This window comes from Sturnus vulgaris, chromosome 10, assembly GCF_052056855.1.
Source record: "Sturnus vulgaris isolate bStuVul1 chromosome 10, bStuVul1.hap1, whole genome shotgun sequence".
Taxonomy (NCBI): Eukaryota; Metazoa; Chordata; class Aves; order Passeriformes; family Sturnidae; genus Sturnus; species Sturnus vulgaris.
The window spans coordinates 22,240,168-22,258,107 of NC_142252.1; the positions used below are offsets into that span (position 1 = coordinate 22,240,168).

The following is a 17,940-nucleotide window of genomic DNA, read 5'->3' on the forward strand; positions in this document are numbered from 1 at the left end:
GTTTTTCTATTCAGGCCAGAATAATGTCTATGCAAAACACAGATTTATGAGTTAAACATATTGAGGAAAAAAAATAACTTTGGCATATTAATTTGAGTTCTTTGCTTATTCTTTTAGTTTAGCTCAAGAGTTGGTTGGGTTTTGTTTGCCGTGTAATAAAATACACTAGGAGAGGGAGCTGTATTTAGGCTAAATCTGAATTTATGCTGATGAAGTATATGTGCCCTGTCTCATGTTTTTCAGCATCACACAGGGATTGGGGAGCACTGAGTTAGGATGGCACAATTTTGGGAGCCTGAACTGAGGTGCACCAGAGGCCTGGGATGGGCTATGGGGGAAGAAAACACCAAGGACAGCGAAGGCTGTGACAATCAACACCCAAAACAAAGTGCAGCCAACAAGCTATGAAATAAATAGATTAATGTGATGAGTAGGTTTAGATGGGGTAATGGCAATTCTTCCTTGTGAGGGTGGGGAGCGGCTGAAATTCCCAGAGCAGCTGTAGCTGCCCCTGGATCCCTGGCAGTGCCCAAGGCCAGGCTGGACATTGGGATTGGAGCAGCCTGGGACAGTGGAAGGTGTCCCTGCCATGGCAGGGGTGGCACTGGATGACCTTTAAGGTCCCTCCCAACCCAAACCATCCTGTGAGCCCATGGACACATCGGGTGTTTGGCTACGAGCGGCTCTTCGGGGCCTTCCCGGTGCCCCCGAGCCCAGACGGTCCCGGCGGTGCCACTGGGGCACGAGCTGTGTGTCACCCCCCGTGTCAGCCCCGCTGTCACAGCCCCGCTGTCACAGCCCCGCTGTCACAGCCCTGTGTCAGCCCCCGATGTCACAGCCCCGCTGTCACAGCTCCCGTTCATCACCACAGGAGGCCCCTTCCCGAGGCAGCCCCGCACCGGGGAATGCGGGGATGAAGGGAGGAGGAGATGAGGAGATGAGGGATGCGGGGCTCAGAGGATGCGGGGCTCAGGGGCTCAGCGGATGCGGGACTCAGGCGATGCGGGGCTCAGGGGATGCGGGGCTCGATGCAGAACTCAGGGGATGCGGAGCTCAGGGGATGCGGGGCTCAGAGGACGCGGGGCTCGATGCGGGGCTCAGGGGCTGCGGGGCTCAGGGGCTGCGGGGCTCAGGGGCTATGGGGATGCGGAGCTGCGGGGCTCAGAGGATGCGGGGCTCAGGGGCTATGGGGATGCTGGGATGCGGGGCTCAGAGGATGCGGGGCTCAATGCGGGGCTCAGGGGCTGCGGGGCCGCAGCTGGAGGCTGAGGGGCGGGCGGGAAGCGCGGCCCGCTGCGGACGGACGCGGCGGGCACCCAATGCGCTCCGGAGGGAGGGCAGAGCCCCGCGGCCCGACCCAATGAGGCCGCGCCCGGAGCGGGACTTCCTTCGGGGATCCCACGGCGGGGGAGCCGCGGCCGAGCGGGGACACGTCAGTTCGGGGCCGGGACCTGCCTTTGTTCCCCGCAGCTCCGGCCCTGCAGCTCTCCCCGGGCCACAGGGACACGGAGCATCCCCGGTATGAGCCCCGCTGCTGCCCGCACCGCTGAGACCGCCCCGGGCGCCGCGGCCGTGCCCAGGGGCTGAAACGCTGGCCCAGCCCCGCCTCCACCGCTCCTCCTTCCCTTCCTCCTCCTCCTCCTCCTGCTCCTGCTCCTCCCGGGGCCTCCGATGCCGCCGCCTCCAGCCCGCTGCTGAGCCGTGACGGGCGGGGGCCCTCGGGACCCCGCCGGGGACATGGGCAACGGGATGTGCTCCCGGAAACAGAAGCGGATTTTCCAGACGCTGCTGCTGCTGACCGTGGTGTTCGGGTTCCTGTACGGGGCGATGCTCTACTACGAGCTGCAGGGCCAGCTGAGGAAGGCTGAGGCCACGGCGCTCAAGTACCAGCAGCATCAGGAGTCGCTCTCGGCTCAGTTACAAGGTACTCCCTCGGCAGGAGCCTCTGCTGCCCTTCCCCAAGGCTTGCAGAACACCCTCCTCCTCCTCCGGTTGTCCAACCTCTATCAAAGTTCTCCCCCTTCTCCTCCAGCCTGTGGGGTTTTGGGGTCCCCCCGCGCTGGGATCCCAGCCCCGCCGAGTTCAGGGTGAGGTTTTTGTCCTGCATTCCTAGAGAGCTCTCCTGCCCTCACATCCTGTAGTGACTCCTATTCCCAAAGGACTGCACATCACTTGGCAATTCCTGGCATAAATGGGAAAGGCAGGCGTGCACTGCAGACCGTGTCCAGTCTGGGATTTTTGTGGGCTTCTCTGTTGTCCTGCAGGGTTTTATGTTGAGCATCCATCTGCAGCTCCTGGGCAGCATAAACCTTAAATAGCTCCAGGAGGAGAGTATTCTAATAAAGTGGTTTTAAAGGGTGATTTAAAAGTAAAGTTCAAGTAAGTTATTTGAGTAAGACTGTTCTATTGCTTTTGGAATAACTTTGAATTTCTTGGCTTAAAGGTGCCACATCAATACAGATCCTTGTGTATCTTGGTTTAAGGATGCAGCAAATGTGGGTGTCCTGTAGTTGAAGAGGAAAAGTTGCACCCGTCTGACATCTGCATGTCAAGAAAATCAGAAGCAAAGCAGCAGGGATGTACCTGAGACATCAGTGGCCTGGGAAGTGAAAGACCTCAGCACCTCTCTAATTGTTAAATGTGAGGTTATCAGGTCAGCACAGGCAAAGCCCAGAGCCAAGTCAAGTTTTCTTTCTCAAAATAGCTTGAAAGAAGAATCAGAGGAATCTGCTGTAGCAGCACTAAACTTCAGAGTAATCCTCAGGCATCCTTTTCCCTGTGGAAGCATCCATCAAAGCATGCCTGGCAGCACACAGTTTGTGTGCAGAGAGCACAGAGTTGGGTTTATGCTGTTAGATCCTTACAGTGATTCCTTCCTTCAATGTGTTTAGTCACCAGCTGACACCATCCTTACTTAGTATTTCAATTTCACACCGTTTCCAGGTAATACCAGGGAGCTCTTTGCCAAAAACCTTCATTTTAGTCACAGAAAAGGTGTAAATGTTTGGCTGGGAAGGGAGTGTGTGGCAGATGGCTAAAGGGCTACTCTTGCTAGGCTGTGCATCTGCCAACACAGGACACAGGAACATCTTGTTCTCAGGCTCAAATTTGACAAGTTGGCTTTTTCTGTTGCTCCGGCTTTGCCAAAGAGGAGTGTGCAACTAACTTTATCCTGACACAGAGGAGAGATTCTCTGGATCAGGTATGTGAAGTCTAGAATGTTGGTTTGAACTTTCCATGCTTGAAGCATGATTTTGAGTAGCCATCATCTATCCCAGCATGTTCATGGAAGCAGCAGGCAATTGTGGGAGCTGCGTTTTCTGTAATTCTCTTGCTTGTTTGAGTGCATCAATGAGAAATGTGAAATATGGGCTAGGATCTGATAACATTAATAAATTTGATGATCCATGCAATAAGCTCACATGGTTCTGGGATCCATGCCAGTGTATCAAGCCCATTAAGCAGGAGAATTTATCTATGGCAAGTACAGTAGAAGTAAACCCTGTTTAAAAAAATAATCACTGGCAATTAAGTCACAGAATAGAAGGAAAAGTAAAATGTAACAATAAAAAACAGTCCTTTAAATTTTCCTGTGTTCTGGAAGCAGCTGTTACACCTAAAAGAGAGTGAGAGCCCAGAGAAATACTAAATGCAGCAGCAGCCCCTAGCTGCCTAATGTCCCACTAAAGTAAAGGGAAGTTATTCCTGAGGACCCCAGAGGATCTGGGAAATAAACTTTTCTTCCCTGCCTTTCTGCAATGGCCTCCCCTGCACAATCACCTGGGTTTTTGCAGTAGGAGTTTGTTAATAAGGAGAACACAGGGAATTCAGAGCCTGTGTCTAAACCCAGCTCACCTAGAGGGACACAAGCTGAGTCTGATATCCACCACCAAACCCATTCCTGAACCTGTCCTATTTAACTCTTTCTTATGGAAAAACAGGAAGGAGTTTTCTTTAAGCAGAGACTTGGAAACAACATAAAATGCTGACAGCAAATCCAGTTTGCAGGTGCAGTATCTGACTGCACTTTGAACTTTTTTTGATTTTAAATGACCTGGATTTTAAATCAACAATGTTCCTGTTGCCAGAAAAAAAAAACAAACTCTGTGAATATCTGATCTACATCTCTTGGCTGTCCAGAGATTATTCTTTGAGTTTATTGCTATATGAGAACAATAAAATTAAAGTATTGTGTTGTTAAAGTAATGCAACTTATCTTTCCCATGTGGCATAACCAGTTTCTCTATAGATCCTGGTCTAGAGATAACTTGAGGGCCTGAAATATGATGGAAGCACTATGAAATCTTTTTAAAAGAAACCAGTTAAAGGGGAAAGTTAAAGAAGAGTGCTGCAGCAACAAGGATTGATTTCTTGGTGTTCACAGCTCTCCTGGGTGATTGAATAAGACTTTAAAGCTGGGCAGAACAGGATACCCTGGACTTACATTTCCTGAACAACCATTTCATCAGAAGGCTTTTACAGGTTTAAATGTAAACTACAAGAATAAAAGGGAACTTCTGAAAGTGGTGTTTTTGAGAATGCTGAGGCTGTATTGTGGCAGGCTGGCTGTGCCCCTGGAAGTCTGACTGGAGTGAATCTCTTGGAGGACAGTGAAGTATCATCTGTTGTCTGACTCTTACAGGGTTTTGTTGTGACTGCTGGAGCCTACAAAGGCAGTTGCTTGCCTGATTGCACACAGAGGGGCTTGGGAGTGCAACTTGAGTCCATTTGTGAAATGCCTGAGGTTTATGGGCACTCCTGAGTTTATGGACACAGTGGCAGTTTAGGACCTGTATGCCTTTGGTCTGCCCAAAATCTGAATCAAGATCCTCAGCTGCAGCTCAGAGTGCAGCTCCTTTCACTCCCTGCTGTCCCCTCTACTATTTTTCATGTTTTTATGGGGTTTTTTTCATCCATGTAGGTAGTAACAACCTTCTTTTTGGTACTTGCCAGTTCTTCATGCCCGAATGAGCTGTTCTTTCTGTTTTTCCATGAAAAGCCAGCTGTCTTAGATTTTTTTCTTTTTCATTGCCTTATTTTGCTCATGCATAGCAACACATGAAGGAGGCTCAGTCTCCTGGGAATACATGTGGAAATAGGAGTACATGTGGAAATAGCCCAGATCACTGGGGCATGGTGCAGGAAGAATCTCAGAATCATTAAACACCTGATCTGAAGAGAGCTGCACGTGGCCATGCTTTTGGAGCTCTCCCTCGTGTTCACAGCTTCAGCCACTCTGCTGAGAAGTGTTTGTGCCCCTTGGAATAAGCCCAGGGTACAAAGGGAAGGATGGCAGACCTGGGAAACACAATAACTGGGTTAGAAAGGCTGGGCTCTTAAAGTCAGCCTCTTTAGAGGATGAGATTGGAGAGGATTTTGTAGAAGAATATCAAACTTTGGCATTTTTCTCTAACAAAGTTCTTCTGGGCATGGAGAAAGTAGGGCTGCTTTTGTAATCCACAAAGGGAATACCAGGGGCAAAATTTAGAGATGACACAAAAATTTTTGACTGCTGAGAAAACCTCAAGTCATTGTTATCTCTGAGGTCTTTCATAGAGAAGCTGATCTTCCCAGTAAGCTGATTATATTCAAGTCTCATTCTTTGAGCACTATATACATTTGAAACATGGAGATAATCTTACTTAGTATTTCTTAAAGTGATAAAAGCAAAACTTGATGCTCTTTGCCTTCTTTGAAACTGTCAAACTAAGTCTTGAGCTATTGGCCATGCAGGAACAGGCTTCAGTTGCTAGAAAAGAACCACACTGAGAGCTGCAGGTGAGCCTGGTTGTATCTGTGACTGCTGCAGGATTGAAAGTATCTACAAACGTCTTCTTAGCCCTTGTAGCTTCTCTCTTCTCATCCTCTGGGTGTTAAGTAACCCCTCGTGTACTATTTTAATCTGTTTAATCTCTTTTAATCCCTAATCCTAATAACAAGCTGCAGTTAGTGCCTCTTACTACCTGGATTTTTTCTGCTCTTCCTGTGAGTCTTAACGTGTCTGATGGCTTTGTGCAATCTCTGTGTGGCCTGAGACTGTCCTGTGATCTTGGCAGCAAGCCCAGCAAGGACTCTGGACTTGAGAGTTTTCCCTACTGTGGACAAGGTGTGGATTTCCTCAGAGCTTTCTGATCCAGTGCTAGGAAGCACCACTTGTAGAGCAAATGCAGATTCCTCTGTGCCTGTTGTGCCAATTGTCCTAAATCAAGGCTCGCTGAGGGGGTGGCCTGCTGGGAGCTGGTCAGATCTATGGTAACTTTATGTGTGTGGAATTGCACAATGCACTGATCTAGAACACAGTTCTGTGTCACTTTAGTGGTTAATATTTATCATACCTATATGCAAAGTGCACAGATGCCAAAGCTGCTGAAATCACACCATTCTGGGTGTACTTTGCTATTACAACTCTCTTTTACAGTGCCTTAAACTTGTACCTTGAGTTGGCAGAGCTGGGAAGAAGCAGCACTGCTTTTAATGGCTTCTTTTTCACGTGCCTCAGACAAGTAGAGCTGCATCTGCTGCAGCTCCTGTGTGTTTAGTTGTTCTTCCTAATAACAGAATCCTGAATTCCCCTCATTCCTGTGACTTTCAGGTTGCACATAACACTGCAGCACTTTGATAGTGTTGTGTTGCTGCCTCAGAGATCCATGGTAGCATTGTTGGAGGAGAGATTTGTTCTGTGTGTACTTCCCTTGAAGTGGCAAGTGCAGCATCCCAAATCCTGCTACCTGGCTTCCTGAACTGGAAAGCTTTGGTTTGTAGCCTCCTCTGAGCACCTGGCTGTTGCACCTCCATTCACATTTTCAATGGGTATTTAATGTTCTAAATACTTAAAACCCATGAAATGCTTGAAATTGTGCAGAATTTTAGTATGGAAGAGTTATGTGGTGTAATGTATATTTATATATAAATATGCATTTGCATGTACTGTAAGTATGTATAAACTAAGTAGATATGTGTCTGTTTTGCAGCTCAACCTCACGATTTTGGGTTATCAGGAATTATCCAGCTTTTTCTCATAACCCAAGTACAGAAAAGGAGCTGGAGCTCTGTTCAGAGCAGTTAACTCAGGGAAATTTGTTTCCAGGTCCATAGCAGAATTTCCATGCCCAGCAGCTGAATTCTGACTTGAAAGATAAATTGAGCACGTGCTCATATTTATATTTTTTCATTGTTGTGATCCATGCCCAAGTGCCCTTTCCTCGTGGGCATAGCAGTTCCAGGATAAATTTCTCCCAGTGCTGCAGCATTCCCTCTGCACCCAGCTGGACTGAGGATCTCGGGGCAGTCTGAAGGAATATTGAGCAGAATGAGGTAATGGGGTGGGTTTGTTCCCCCTCCCCAGTTTGACACAAGGCCAAAGTGATGCAAAATAGATGCAAATATTTGTTACTGATGATGATTTAAGCCTCCTAAAGCTTGTCAGTGATGGAGCTGAGTGGACACTTCAGAGCTGGGACAGCAGGAGGGAGGCAGGATGGGTTCATGGTGGTGAGTTTGCATTCTGGCTTCTTGGACAGTCATCCCCTGCCACATATTCCTGCCTCACTGAATTCCTAAGCCTTAAAAATGACGTTCCAAGCACATTGTTTCACTGGGCTGGCTGTTTGCTTGTCAGCCTGTGACTTTGGGTGGGGCACCTTATGAGTAAGGCTTCCACCCTGCCAGAGATTTGAGTGCCCATTATAGCATCTCTGATGTGCTGGTGAGGATATTGCCAGCAATTTGTGGCTAACAGAGTTCACTTTGCTCCTTTTGGAATGGGATCCTTGCAGGGAAAAAGTCATTTAATCTGCCCTGCTGAAAGTCAGGTGCTGCTTTGAGGTTTGGTGGTAATGAAAGCTAAATAAATCAGATTACTGGAAAAAAAATGAGCTCTAGAGGGCAAGTAATTAAAGCTGAATCCTTCGTTGGGTGATTTTTTTGGGATTTTCAGGATTCAGGGGCATGAATTTCTAGTCATGTCAGAGCCTGGGGTGAGCACTTGAGGAATTCAAGCTGTTCAGATGCTGTCCTTGTTTAAGGAATGGTCTTGGGAGCTGAATGCATTTCTGATCTTTTTGTGGTCATGTACCCAAACCTCTTGAAATGTTCTACTATGTATTTTTAATTAATCAATAAAAGCAACTGCAATTGTTCCACTCGTCCTCTATGTTTCCCCCCTCCCCTAAGGTATCTGAAATTAGCCTGCTATCTTATTTTCCTGGGGTGACTCAGATCCCACAGTTTGGCAGTCATTTCCAGGGCTTAATTCCAGAGATGATGAGAGAGGTATGGGCTGCCTGAGCTCCTGGAGGGCAGAGTAAGGAGCCTGCTGCTTTCCACACCACCACACTCAACAAAGCCATTTCCAGTCAAAAAATCAATCACATACTCTTGATTTCTGGATGCAGTTTGTGCATCTATAGGTTGGGCATTTTTTTCCAAGCTGTGTTTTTTACTAATTTCTGAATATAGATATTTATATTCATCCTGACACCGTGTAAATGCAATCCCTAGACCTCCATAAAATTGAAAAAAGTGTAAAACACTTTTTGAGAGAAAGAACAGGCCCCTCTTTCCTGGAGCTGAGGATTGAGCAAACCCAGAGATTCAGAGGTGATGTGAGAAGAAAACTGTTGTCTCTGCAGCTTTTATCAATGTTTATGTGTTTTTCTGCTAATTTTAGTCTAAAATCACTACACAGGTTTTCTTTGCACTATTTGCATTTATCTTCACTCAAAAAAAGCAAAAAATCTCTTTATCATCTACTGGTGTATAGAAAACAGCAATGCCAGGTGGGATGCTGATCCCACCCATGGTACTAAGGTTTGGAAGAAACCTTTTGTGGAGTACTGGAAATCATTTCTGGAAAACATGATCTCCTTCCTGATAAAAGTCAGCTCTGAATTCTATCTGTGAGGGATTAAATATTTAATCACATTTAATACCCCTTCTCCAACTTATATTTAGCAGCAGCTATTATAGTTTACTCCTGGAACATGATAAATCCTTCCTTCTGTCCCAACTTATCTTAAATCTGTTGTTTCCTGGAGGTGTTATTAACTTCTGAGAAAGGCAGAATGTGAGACTGGGTGCAGTAAAAGGATTCTATTAAATGTAGATGTTTGCTCCAGTTTAGAAATTAATTTTCCTGTCATCCTTAAAATTGAATAGAGGCCACAATGATCTCTTAGAAATACAAGTGTGTGTTTCTGGGGTAAAGTGCATTAATGTGCCAAATTCTCCAGAATTTCTCATTTTTCAGAACTGCAGTGAAGGCAAAACTAGAACTGCTTACTGGAACTTTTTAGTTTGAACTTCTTCCTGGAATACTGAGTAATTCAGAGGAACAGGTTTATTTTAATTGATAGCTCATTTTTGTTGCAGGATCTCTGAAAGCACATTATGTGTTCTCTTAAAAAAAAACCCCACCTGAATGTAAAGATCCAGATATTAAATACAAACTTTTCAAATTATTTCTACTCTGAGCAAAATAAATGATTAAGGAATTCAGTCATAGCAGTGATCATTTTTAAGCACAACTGCCAATGCATGGTGTGGTTTTCCAGGAGGATTTGACATGACTGGTTGTAATTAGACAAAACCATTACTTGATCATGTGAGTAAACTGCAAAGTGTAGGAGTTTGTTTGGAAGTAAAAGTAATTCTCATAGTCCACGCAGTGCCAGCTGTGCTTTGCAGAGAGCAGAATGAGAGCAGTCCATCCCTGCCTGGATGTTCCACAGTGAAGCCTCACACACAATCAGTTTCACCTGACCTTGGCTTCTATTTCTGCCCTTTTTGTGGAAATTCAAACCAGAAAACTTCAAGGACATAAATTATTAAATGGCTTCGATATTTTGTTCAATATATTGTAAATATTGTGGTTTGGGGCAACCTGCTCTAGTGGAAGTGAAGGTGTCCCTGCCCATGGCAGAGGGGTGAAACAAGCTGAGCTTTAAGGTCTTTTCCAAGCCAAACCACTCTGTGATAAGTAGATGTTTTTTGTAATGTTGTTTTCTTGCTCTGTACTTAAAACAGAGATTTCCTAGTCTTTATTGTGAGAATACTTCCATTTTTTCCAAGATATTTGCAGTGTCACTGGAATATCCATTTATTGCTAAACCCTCAGTTGGGTGTCTGAAATAGATGGAGCTCACACTGTGATGCTGAGGCCAGCATGGTTTGTACCATGGTGGGGAATCCTGCTGCTGCAGTTTGATAATCTGTTGCTGATAAGATTATCAGTAGTGAAATCAGTGGATCTTGTTTGAAAGCAGATTCACTGGTTTAAATACAGGGCTGGAAGCTTGGGGAGCAGGTCTTGTTACAATAATAATATCTCCTCCCAGCATGGAATGTGTCAGAGGAGTCATGAAATGTCATCTGAGGTCAAAATTTTAATTATTGTAGTTGGATTAGAGAATTTACCCTACACTCCATGTTGAAGGGATTCCTCTTTGACTCATGGAAGTGCTTTACTCTCAGCAGGAAAGCTTTTTCCATGGCTTCACATTTTAAATGGTTCTATTTGCAGGGACAGGAATGGGGAATTAACTATTTTTATAGGAAGTTTGTGTTGTGCAGACCTTCACAGTGTCACTAGAGAGGTGCCAGTGTGGGTTACCCCATGCTGCTGGTTCACTTCAACTCTGCCACAGTGTGAGGGAAAACAACACTGAGTGTTGCCAAGACTACTGAAATCTGCTGGTTTTAAATGAAAGGTATTACTGTAAGCTCAGAGAAAGATTTCAGAATTGTGTAAAAAGCAGTCATGTTGAAATTAGTAAAATTTATTGTATCATGTATGTTTAAATCCCAATGTAATCTTAATTTTCCAGGGAGCTGGGGCACTGGATCATCCTTCTGACAGACCAAATAGCTGAAGTAACACAGGCACGAAATTGCTGATAATGTAAACTAGGAAATGCTTTCTTGTAAATGTACAATAATGGCTTATTTTGCTTAATAATAGCTTTATTGCTTAGAGAGGCAAAGATAAGAGAAGGAACCTTGAATGTTAAATAATCTCCATTTCATCACCTCCCTGACTCCTGTGTTGTAATTAACGTTCAGCACTGGTGGAAGTGGTGCAATGTGGGAACACGCTGGGCATTTCACACCTCCCTTCTTTTTCTTCATGGGGAAAATCTTGAGGACTTGATTTTATTGAGAGGAGTTCCAGGGATTTCAGTGTTTCCTTGTTGAAGGTGAAAGGTCCTTTATTCATTTGTGAGGTTACCAGTTGAGTTTCTGGGCTCTCTGGGTTTGTGGGTCTTTGTTCATTTGTGTAGGTTACATTCTATAGGTAATTTCAAGAAATAAGCTGACACCTGCAGTAATTCCACTTTTGGAATAATGCCTATTAGCCATTAAATAGCAACATTCCCCCCCCCCCCCTTTTTTTACCATTCTATTAAATACAATGTAGAAATAAAGTTCAATTTTTTGTGCAAAGATCAGTGCAAAATTAAAAGCTTACCCTAGGAAAAATGATTTGTGCATCCCAGCAGTGGGATTTTGTCAGATTCCTTATATAGGTTCCACTCCCTACTGGGGTGGATTTTCTATAAAACCTGTTTTTCAGTGTGTTTATTTCTTTCAGATTCTTGCTCAGACATCTTATGTGCAGGCTGGCAGTGAAGAAGGAGAAATTCCTGCTGTAGTAACAAGCCCTTTGTCTGGGCTCTTCCTAAAATTCCTAACTGGTAGAAATAATTCAGATTTATGGGAGATAATCTCCAATATGTATTTATAAAATCTGACCTGCAACCTACTCCCCAAAGAGCTGTGCTTTGTTAATAATTATTTTTAATCAACACCTTCAGTACATTGCACTTTCTGGACTTTCATCAGAGAGAAAGGTGGTAGGCCAAGCAGAAACTGGGCTCAAAGGGCAGAGGTGAGGGAGGAGGTTTTTCCTCCTGAGGAAAAAGAAACTGAGGAGCTGTTTTAGGACTTCTGCTTTGTCCCAGTGTTTCAAGGATTAGCACTCAGCAGGTGGAGGGGAGGATGCACTGCCGTGTTCAGACCCTGCAAGTGCAGGGTGAAACCCGGAGCTTGGCAGGGATTGTCTGAGAGGTCCCTAAACCCCAAATCCTGCCTCCCCCTGCCCCTTTTGCCCCTGCCCCTGTGGTGGGTTTGCTGTGCAGAGTTCCCCCCACGCTGGTTAAAGCACGGGGAGGAGCTGTGGAAGGTGCACTTGCAGATGGAGAAGTGGAATGGAAAATGTTCCCTCCAAATGCATTTGTGGTTTGGTGTGTTTGCCAGGAACCCTTTTCCACCCTGATTGCATGGGAGGGGAAGCCCATTATGGATTTTCTTTGCTCTCCTGAGCTGCTGTGCTGCAACCACTGTTCCTTTTGCACAATAATTCAGCATTCACCACCTTCAGGGCCTGAATAAAACCGTTGCTGTAGTGCTGTGTATTGTTGCCTTTTGTTTTTCTCTTCTCCAAGCCTGCTGGTGATTTTTTCAATATTCATTGTCTGCTTGTTTTCTTCCAGAGGGTGTTGATACATTGGCTCATCTTGACTGATGCCCTTGACTTTAGCAGATAAATAGCAAAGTGGAGATAGGAGCCAGGGATTGATTAGCAATCCAACTTCAGAGCTAAAACATAAACACTTGTAGATAAGGCTGCAGAATGCACCTTGGTGGAATTAAGAACATGTTTTAAGGTGCAAGAGAAGTTTTCTGTGGCTGCCAAGATGCAAATCTTTATTTGATGCTTCTTGTTGAAGGCTTGCATTCACCAATGGTTTATTCTCAGAAAATGACTTTCCTGGTTTTGATGGAAATATCACTCATTGTTTTAATAAAAATTAGTAACTCATTAGAAGAATTCAAACTGTAATTTGGACAGTGAAAGATACTTGTGTTAAACTGAGGTTAAACACGTATAATTGTACATTCCCATGAGTTTTAATTGATATCTTAGCTGCAAACTTGGCTGTTTCAGATGAGAGGTGAGGAAAGGGTAAATAGGGACTGATGTGCCACATCCCAAACTCCATGTCCAAAGCACGGGCTGGATGAAATCCTGCTTTACTGGCAGCCAAATGGGGCTGGCTGGGTACACACCTGGATACAAGAAAGTCATAAATGTAAACCCCATTTTGGGATGGTGTCTGCAAAGCAATCGTAGGCAGCTTGGACAGTGTTTGGGAGTCATTTTTTGCTGGGAGACAGTGCAGAGGAATCCTGTGTTCCCAGTTCCTGGAAGAATTTAGGGTGTTCCCAGGTTCTCTGTTGCCCAGCTGGAGCAGCAGTGCCCTGCTGCACCTCCCTGAGCTGTCCTGCCCTCGGGCATCTCCCTTCCCTCCCTGGCACACTTCGTGTGCTGCCAGGAATTCTCTGGCAGTAGGGCTGTCCTCTCTTATTTCCTTGTCTCTGTGCAAACAAGGCAGGGGAGGGTGGAAACGTGGAAAACGTCCCTGCATTCCTGAGAAGCAAAGAGGGTTTGGTAGCTCCACCGCAGCTTTCTGCCTCCACAAACCATTCCCTCACCTGGTTATCACATTCTGTGTTTGGCAATGCAAACAAGCCAGGATTTGGGATCCATAAAGGATGCAAAAAGGGAAAAAGTTACTGCCACAAGAGTTACAAACAGCCCTTTATCCCATGACCTCATTCCACTTGTATTTTCCTGGTGCATTCTGTGCCAACATTCCCTGGGTGTGTTGGGGTGGATAGTGAGGTTTGTGTATGTTACTTTGTAAATGAGTTGTGTACAAAATTTTCCTTTTCAGTTGTGTATGAGCACCGGTCAAGATTAGAAAAGTCATTGCAGAAGGAAAGGCTAGAACATAAGAAAGCAAAAGAAGGTAAAAATGTACTTTTCACTTTGACATTTAACTTGATTAGAATAGAGAGTAATTTCAAGTGGTTATTCTTCAATTTTAAATGACGTGGGTAATATATAAGCAATATATATTAGGAATATATTAGAATCCACCTGGTAGAGCTGTGCTGCTCTTTCTAGTAGTTCTTTTCTATTTAATCTTTTTTAATCAGATGTTTTTAAAAGCAATCATCTTTTTAACACTATTTAGATGACTGCAATATGAAGTAATATACACAGAGAATATGCTTATATCCAGGTATGTAACAAACCCAACATGTATGTGGGGTATGGGCACTTTAAATCCTGTCCTGGCATGCCAAAAATTCAAAACTTGTACCAAAACCATGGCATCTTTTCCTGCATTCCATCAACTGGAAATTAAACTTGGAAATCAGTACTTTTACATGTGCTGTAGGGTGAGCACATGCTTATACACCTTTTCTTGATTAAAACTAAATTCTAGGTGTGTGTGTGAGGCAAACACTAATTGTATTTCTTACACCTCTGTGTGCCCTCTGAGGAAGTTCAGCAGGATTCAATCCTCTGAGTTTCCTCAGCCTCTAAATTCTCTGCAATTTTCAGGGTAGAGCCTCTGTTCTTTCTTAAACTGAGGAGTCAGCTGCTGAGTTAAAATATGCCTTTAGCAAAGCTGACAAGCTGAAATGATTCTCCCCGTGCAGGTCTCAGTGGGTTTCTGGTGCCATCTAGTGTAGAATGGTCCTGCTGCTACCCGAGGGGTTTCAAACCCTGCAAAGAGAGGTTGAGAAATAAACGAGGAAATGTTTTATTATTTCCAAGGATACACGATTTATAAACGCCCCTTTCCTTTTGAATGATGCTCTTGGGCTTCTGCTGAGAGAGTTCATTTATCAGATTTAATTACCCATCTGTAGATTTGAGCCTGAACTCTGCATCTCTCACTGTAGTGTGAAACCTTTAAGTGAAAATATTTTATGAAACTTTTTAAAGTTTGTGCATTTTAAAATTTGCACATTTTGTCCAATTCTCCATAGATTGTTTTCCTTTCTTTTTTTTTTTTAAGATCCTTTGAAAATGCTTTCTTGCATGAATGTTCAGCTCTTAAAGAGAATTTGTGTATTCAACAGTCAAGTTATTCAAGCACAGATTCTCATCTTCCTGATGGTTTTTTTTTCATCAGTACTTTCCCTTTTATGTTGCAGATTTTCTTGTTTATAAACTAGAAGCACAGGAAACACTAAATAAAGGAAGGGTAAGTCATCATTCCTAGTACAAGTTTTTAATAGCTGATGCTATTTGAGTTGCAAGGAAAAGGAAATACTTTGCAATTATGACTGTTCAAAGGAAGAGATCTTGCAAAATACTAATTGAAAGAGCTCTCACTTATCCCAGTTCTACTCTGCATTCATAAGTGCTCTCCAATTCCTAATTATTTGAGCTATAGTGGGAGATGCTAATACCTCTCCAGAAAATTAATTTAGAAAATAATCCCCTGTTTATATTATGGTAGTTCAAATGTAATGTTGTTTTATTTAAGGGGAAAGTAGAAAAAGAAGGTGTTAGAAATCTTTTTGTAGCTTAGCCCCCAGGGAAAAGAACAGTGACAGCTTTCTAACACATGGGCTTTGAACTGGAAAGCATAAAAACATCAAGAAACTTTGTTTTATATACCAAGTGCCAGAAGGAAAGCTCTATCTGGCAGAGGACCCAGAGACCTGTAGAGAACTCTTTATAAAGCAAGTAAATTAGGATTTTATGGCTATTTTATGTTGAAACTGGGGAGCAGTTTGGGAGCTGAGGAGCAGGAGTTAAAATCAGTTGTTGCTGCAGTAGGTGCAGAGTGTGGGAGCTTGCTGTGCTCCAGAGCCAGGGGACAGCTGGGTTTGTGTCCTGGGGAGCTGCATCCCTTGGCTGTGACTCCCAAAATTGCTGTGCAGGGCTCGGGGCAGTGTCAGGGGGTTTCACACCAATGCTTTTGTTTTCCAGCAAGACTCCAACAGCAGATACAGCGCTCTGAGCGTGCAGCACCAGATGCTGAAGGTGGGTGACTGGGACAGCAGAGCACTGGGGACACATGGCCTGGCTGGCTGCTGCCATCACTGCAGGGTGTCAGGGGGTGGACAGTGCCTTCCTCTGACTTTTAAAAGATGGTTTTCTGCAGTTTTTCCTAGTCAGGGTTTCTAGTGGGTAATTTAATCTTATCAGATTCAATTAATTGTAGGGAATGCTGACTTATCAGCCCCCATGTAGTTTGGCACGTAGGGATTTTCTGAGGCACATTCAGCAGCTCCCAGGGGACAGTGCAGCTCTGGGGTGAGGTGACACAGCCCTGGAACAGGAGCCTGCTCATCACAGAGATCATTTTGTGCTTGGAAGGAGCTGCAATGTGCATGCTTTGAATAATAACCTTCCTGTTATGAATGCTTCCTATTCATCAAACAAAATTGCCAAAGACAATATTAGCCAGATCTGCAGATACAGAGCTGTTCCAGTGTCCCAACTTGGTATTTGCAGAGTCAACACGAGGAGCTGAAGAAGCAGCACGCTGACCTTGAGGAAGATCACCGAAAACAGGGAGAAGAGTTTAGCAGGACATTCAGTGATCACAAGGAGAGATACCTACAGCTGCAGCAGGAAAAGGAGCAGGAGATCTCCAAGCTGAAGGGTAAATTTAACCTCTGTCTGGCTGCCCACATTAAACTGGGTGTTTGGCATTGTGTTTTGTGTGGTGTGAGAGAGGCATTTCCTCTGTTCTCACTCACAGGTCCTTCATGCATCTTCTGACAAGTTACATTTATTGATGATTTTCTGAGGCCTCTCTCTGAAATCTGTTCATATGTGCTCTGTGTTTCTGTCTGGGTTACAGAAATAGCAAAAAATCCACTTAAAAGCCTGTTGAGTGTCAGAGGTTGTTGAATCAGTCTTTAATTTGTAATTCTAAGACTGATATAACCCTGGAAAAAAAAAGGTTTGCCTCTTCTTTTTTGTAACTGAAAGACAATCTAAGAATATTTGCCACTGCTAGCAGAGATGTAATTGTGCCTCTTTCTGAAGTGGCTTTATTTACATTTTATACCTCCTTTTTCCCTCTCTGTACCAGCTCCTCTGGAGCACGTTGCACCTGTACACTTAGGTGATGAATTCAGTTTTTACTCTTGGCATCCAGTTTCCTGTTTGAGATCCTGGGCAGTTTTCAGGCCTCTTCCATCTTCATTACACAGTTCCAAGAGCAAAAGGATGGGGCTGTGTCCATCAGAGCCTTCTCTGCCACCTGTCCCTAGCACAGGGGTTGGTTCTGGAGCTGTTTGCAGCTTTGTGTGTACTGCAGGCAGAGGTTGTTTCTTAGCTCCACATCAATATCATGTGGAAAGTGGGAATAGAAGCCTCTGTCCCTGGTCCCAGAAGCTTTTGGAGCCATCTGGGCATCCTTTCCAAAGCGATAGCTGGGTCCTGTGACAGAAAATTCTCACTCATCAGATGTGATGTGGGGAAAGAGAGGAGGGTGCCTTCCTCTCTGCCTTTCCAGGATTCAGATTTCCATAGGGAATTTTGCCATCTGCAGCACTCAGCAGGAGCAGTGATGCAGAATTCCAGGTGCAGGTTGGGTGCACTGATAGAAAATTTCACCAAATGTTATTATTTTCTGCTTGAAAATGGAAAGCTTTTAATGGGGCTGGGGAGAAAGGTAAGAAAAACAAACCTTACAATTATTCTACCTAATTTTTACTATAGCACTCCTGTGGGATTTTATGCAGATTGTGTTATAGTTTTAATTTTGGTGCTTAGCCTGGTGTTATAAATCCAGCCAGGTTTAAACTCTGTATTTCTTCTCATTTCTTTGCAACAGAATCCCTGTATAACTTACGGGAGGAGAACAGGCAGCTGAGAAAAGCTCACCAGGACATTCACACCCAGCTCCAGGATGTCAAGGTAGGCTTTGCTCTGAGGAGAACTTTCAAGATCATTAGGAAAGAATTTTCCCAAGTTTTCCCAAGCCCAAAGCAAGCAGTGCTGTAAACTAGTAGTTTCTGTTATGTGGGAAAAAGGAGAAGAATAGACTAAACTGGAATTTGTCTCTGGCCACCTGCACTTCAGGTATATGCCTATTAAAAAAAAAAAAAGTATTTAGAATA

General features: G+C 44.3%; 1 protein-coding gene across 2 annotated transcripts in view; it reads left to right on the forward strand.

The window, feature by feature from the left end:
• The first annotated feature begins 1,666 nt into the window (after positions 1-1,666).
• The window catches only part of GOLIM4 (golgi integral membrane protein 4), a 28,576-nt gene continuing 12,302 nt past the window's right edge, over positions 1,667-17,940 (forward strand). The window contains exons 1-6 of one of the 2 annotated variants that reach the window (XM_088171045.1): positions 1,667-1,924; positions 13,734-13,808; positions 15,010-15,059; positions 15,794-15,847; positions 16,322-16,472; positions 17,655-17,737. In XM_088171045.1, coding sequence (XP_088027171.1) covers positions 1,738-1,924; positions 13,734-13,808; positions 15,010-15,059; positions 15,794-15,847; positions 16,322-16,472; positions 17,655-17,737 — 600 coding nt within the window. In that variant the 5' untranslated portion in view covers positions 1,667-1,737. The remainder of the gene's footprint in view (positions 1,925-13,733; positions 13,809-15,009; positions 15,060-15,793; positions 15,848-16,321; positions 16,473-17,654; positions 17,738-17,940) is intronic. The other variant, XM_088171046.1, reaches the window with a different exon arrangement.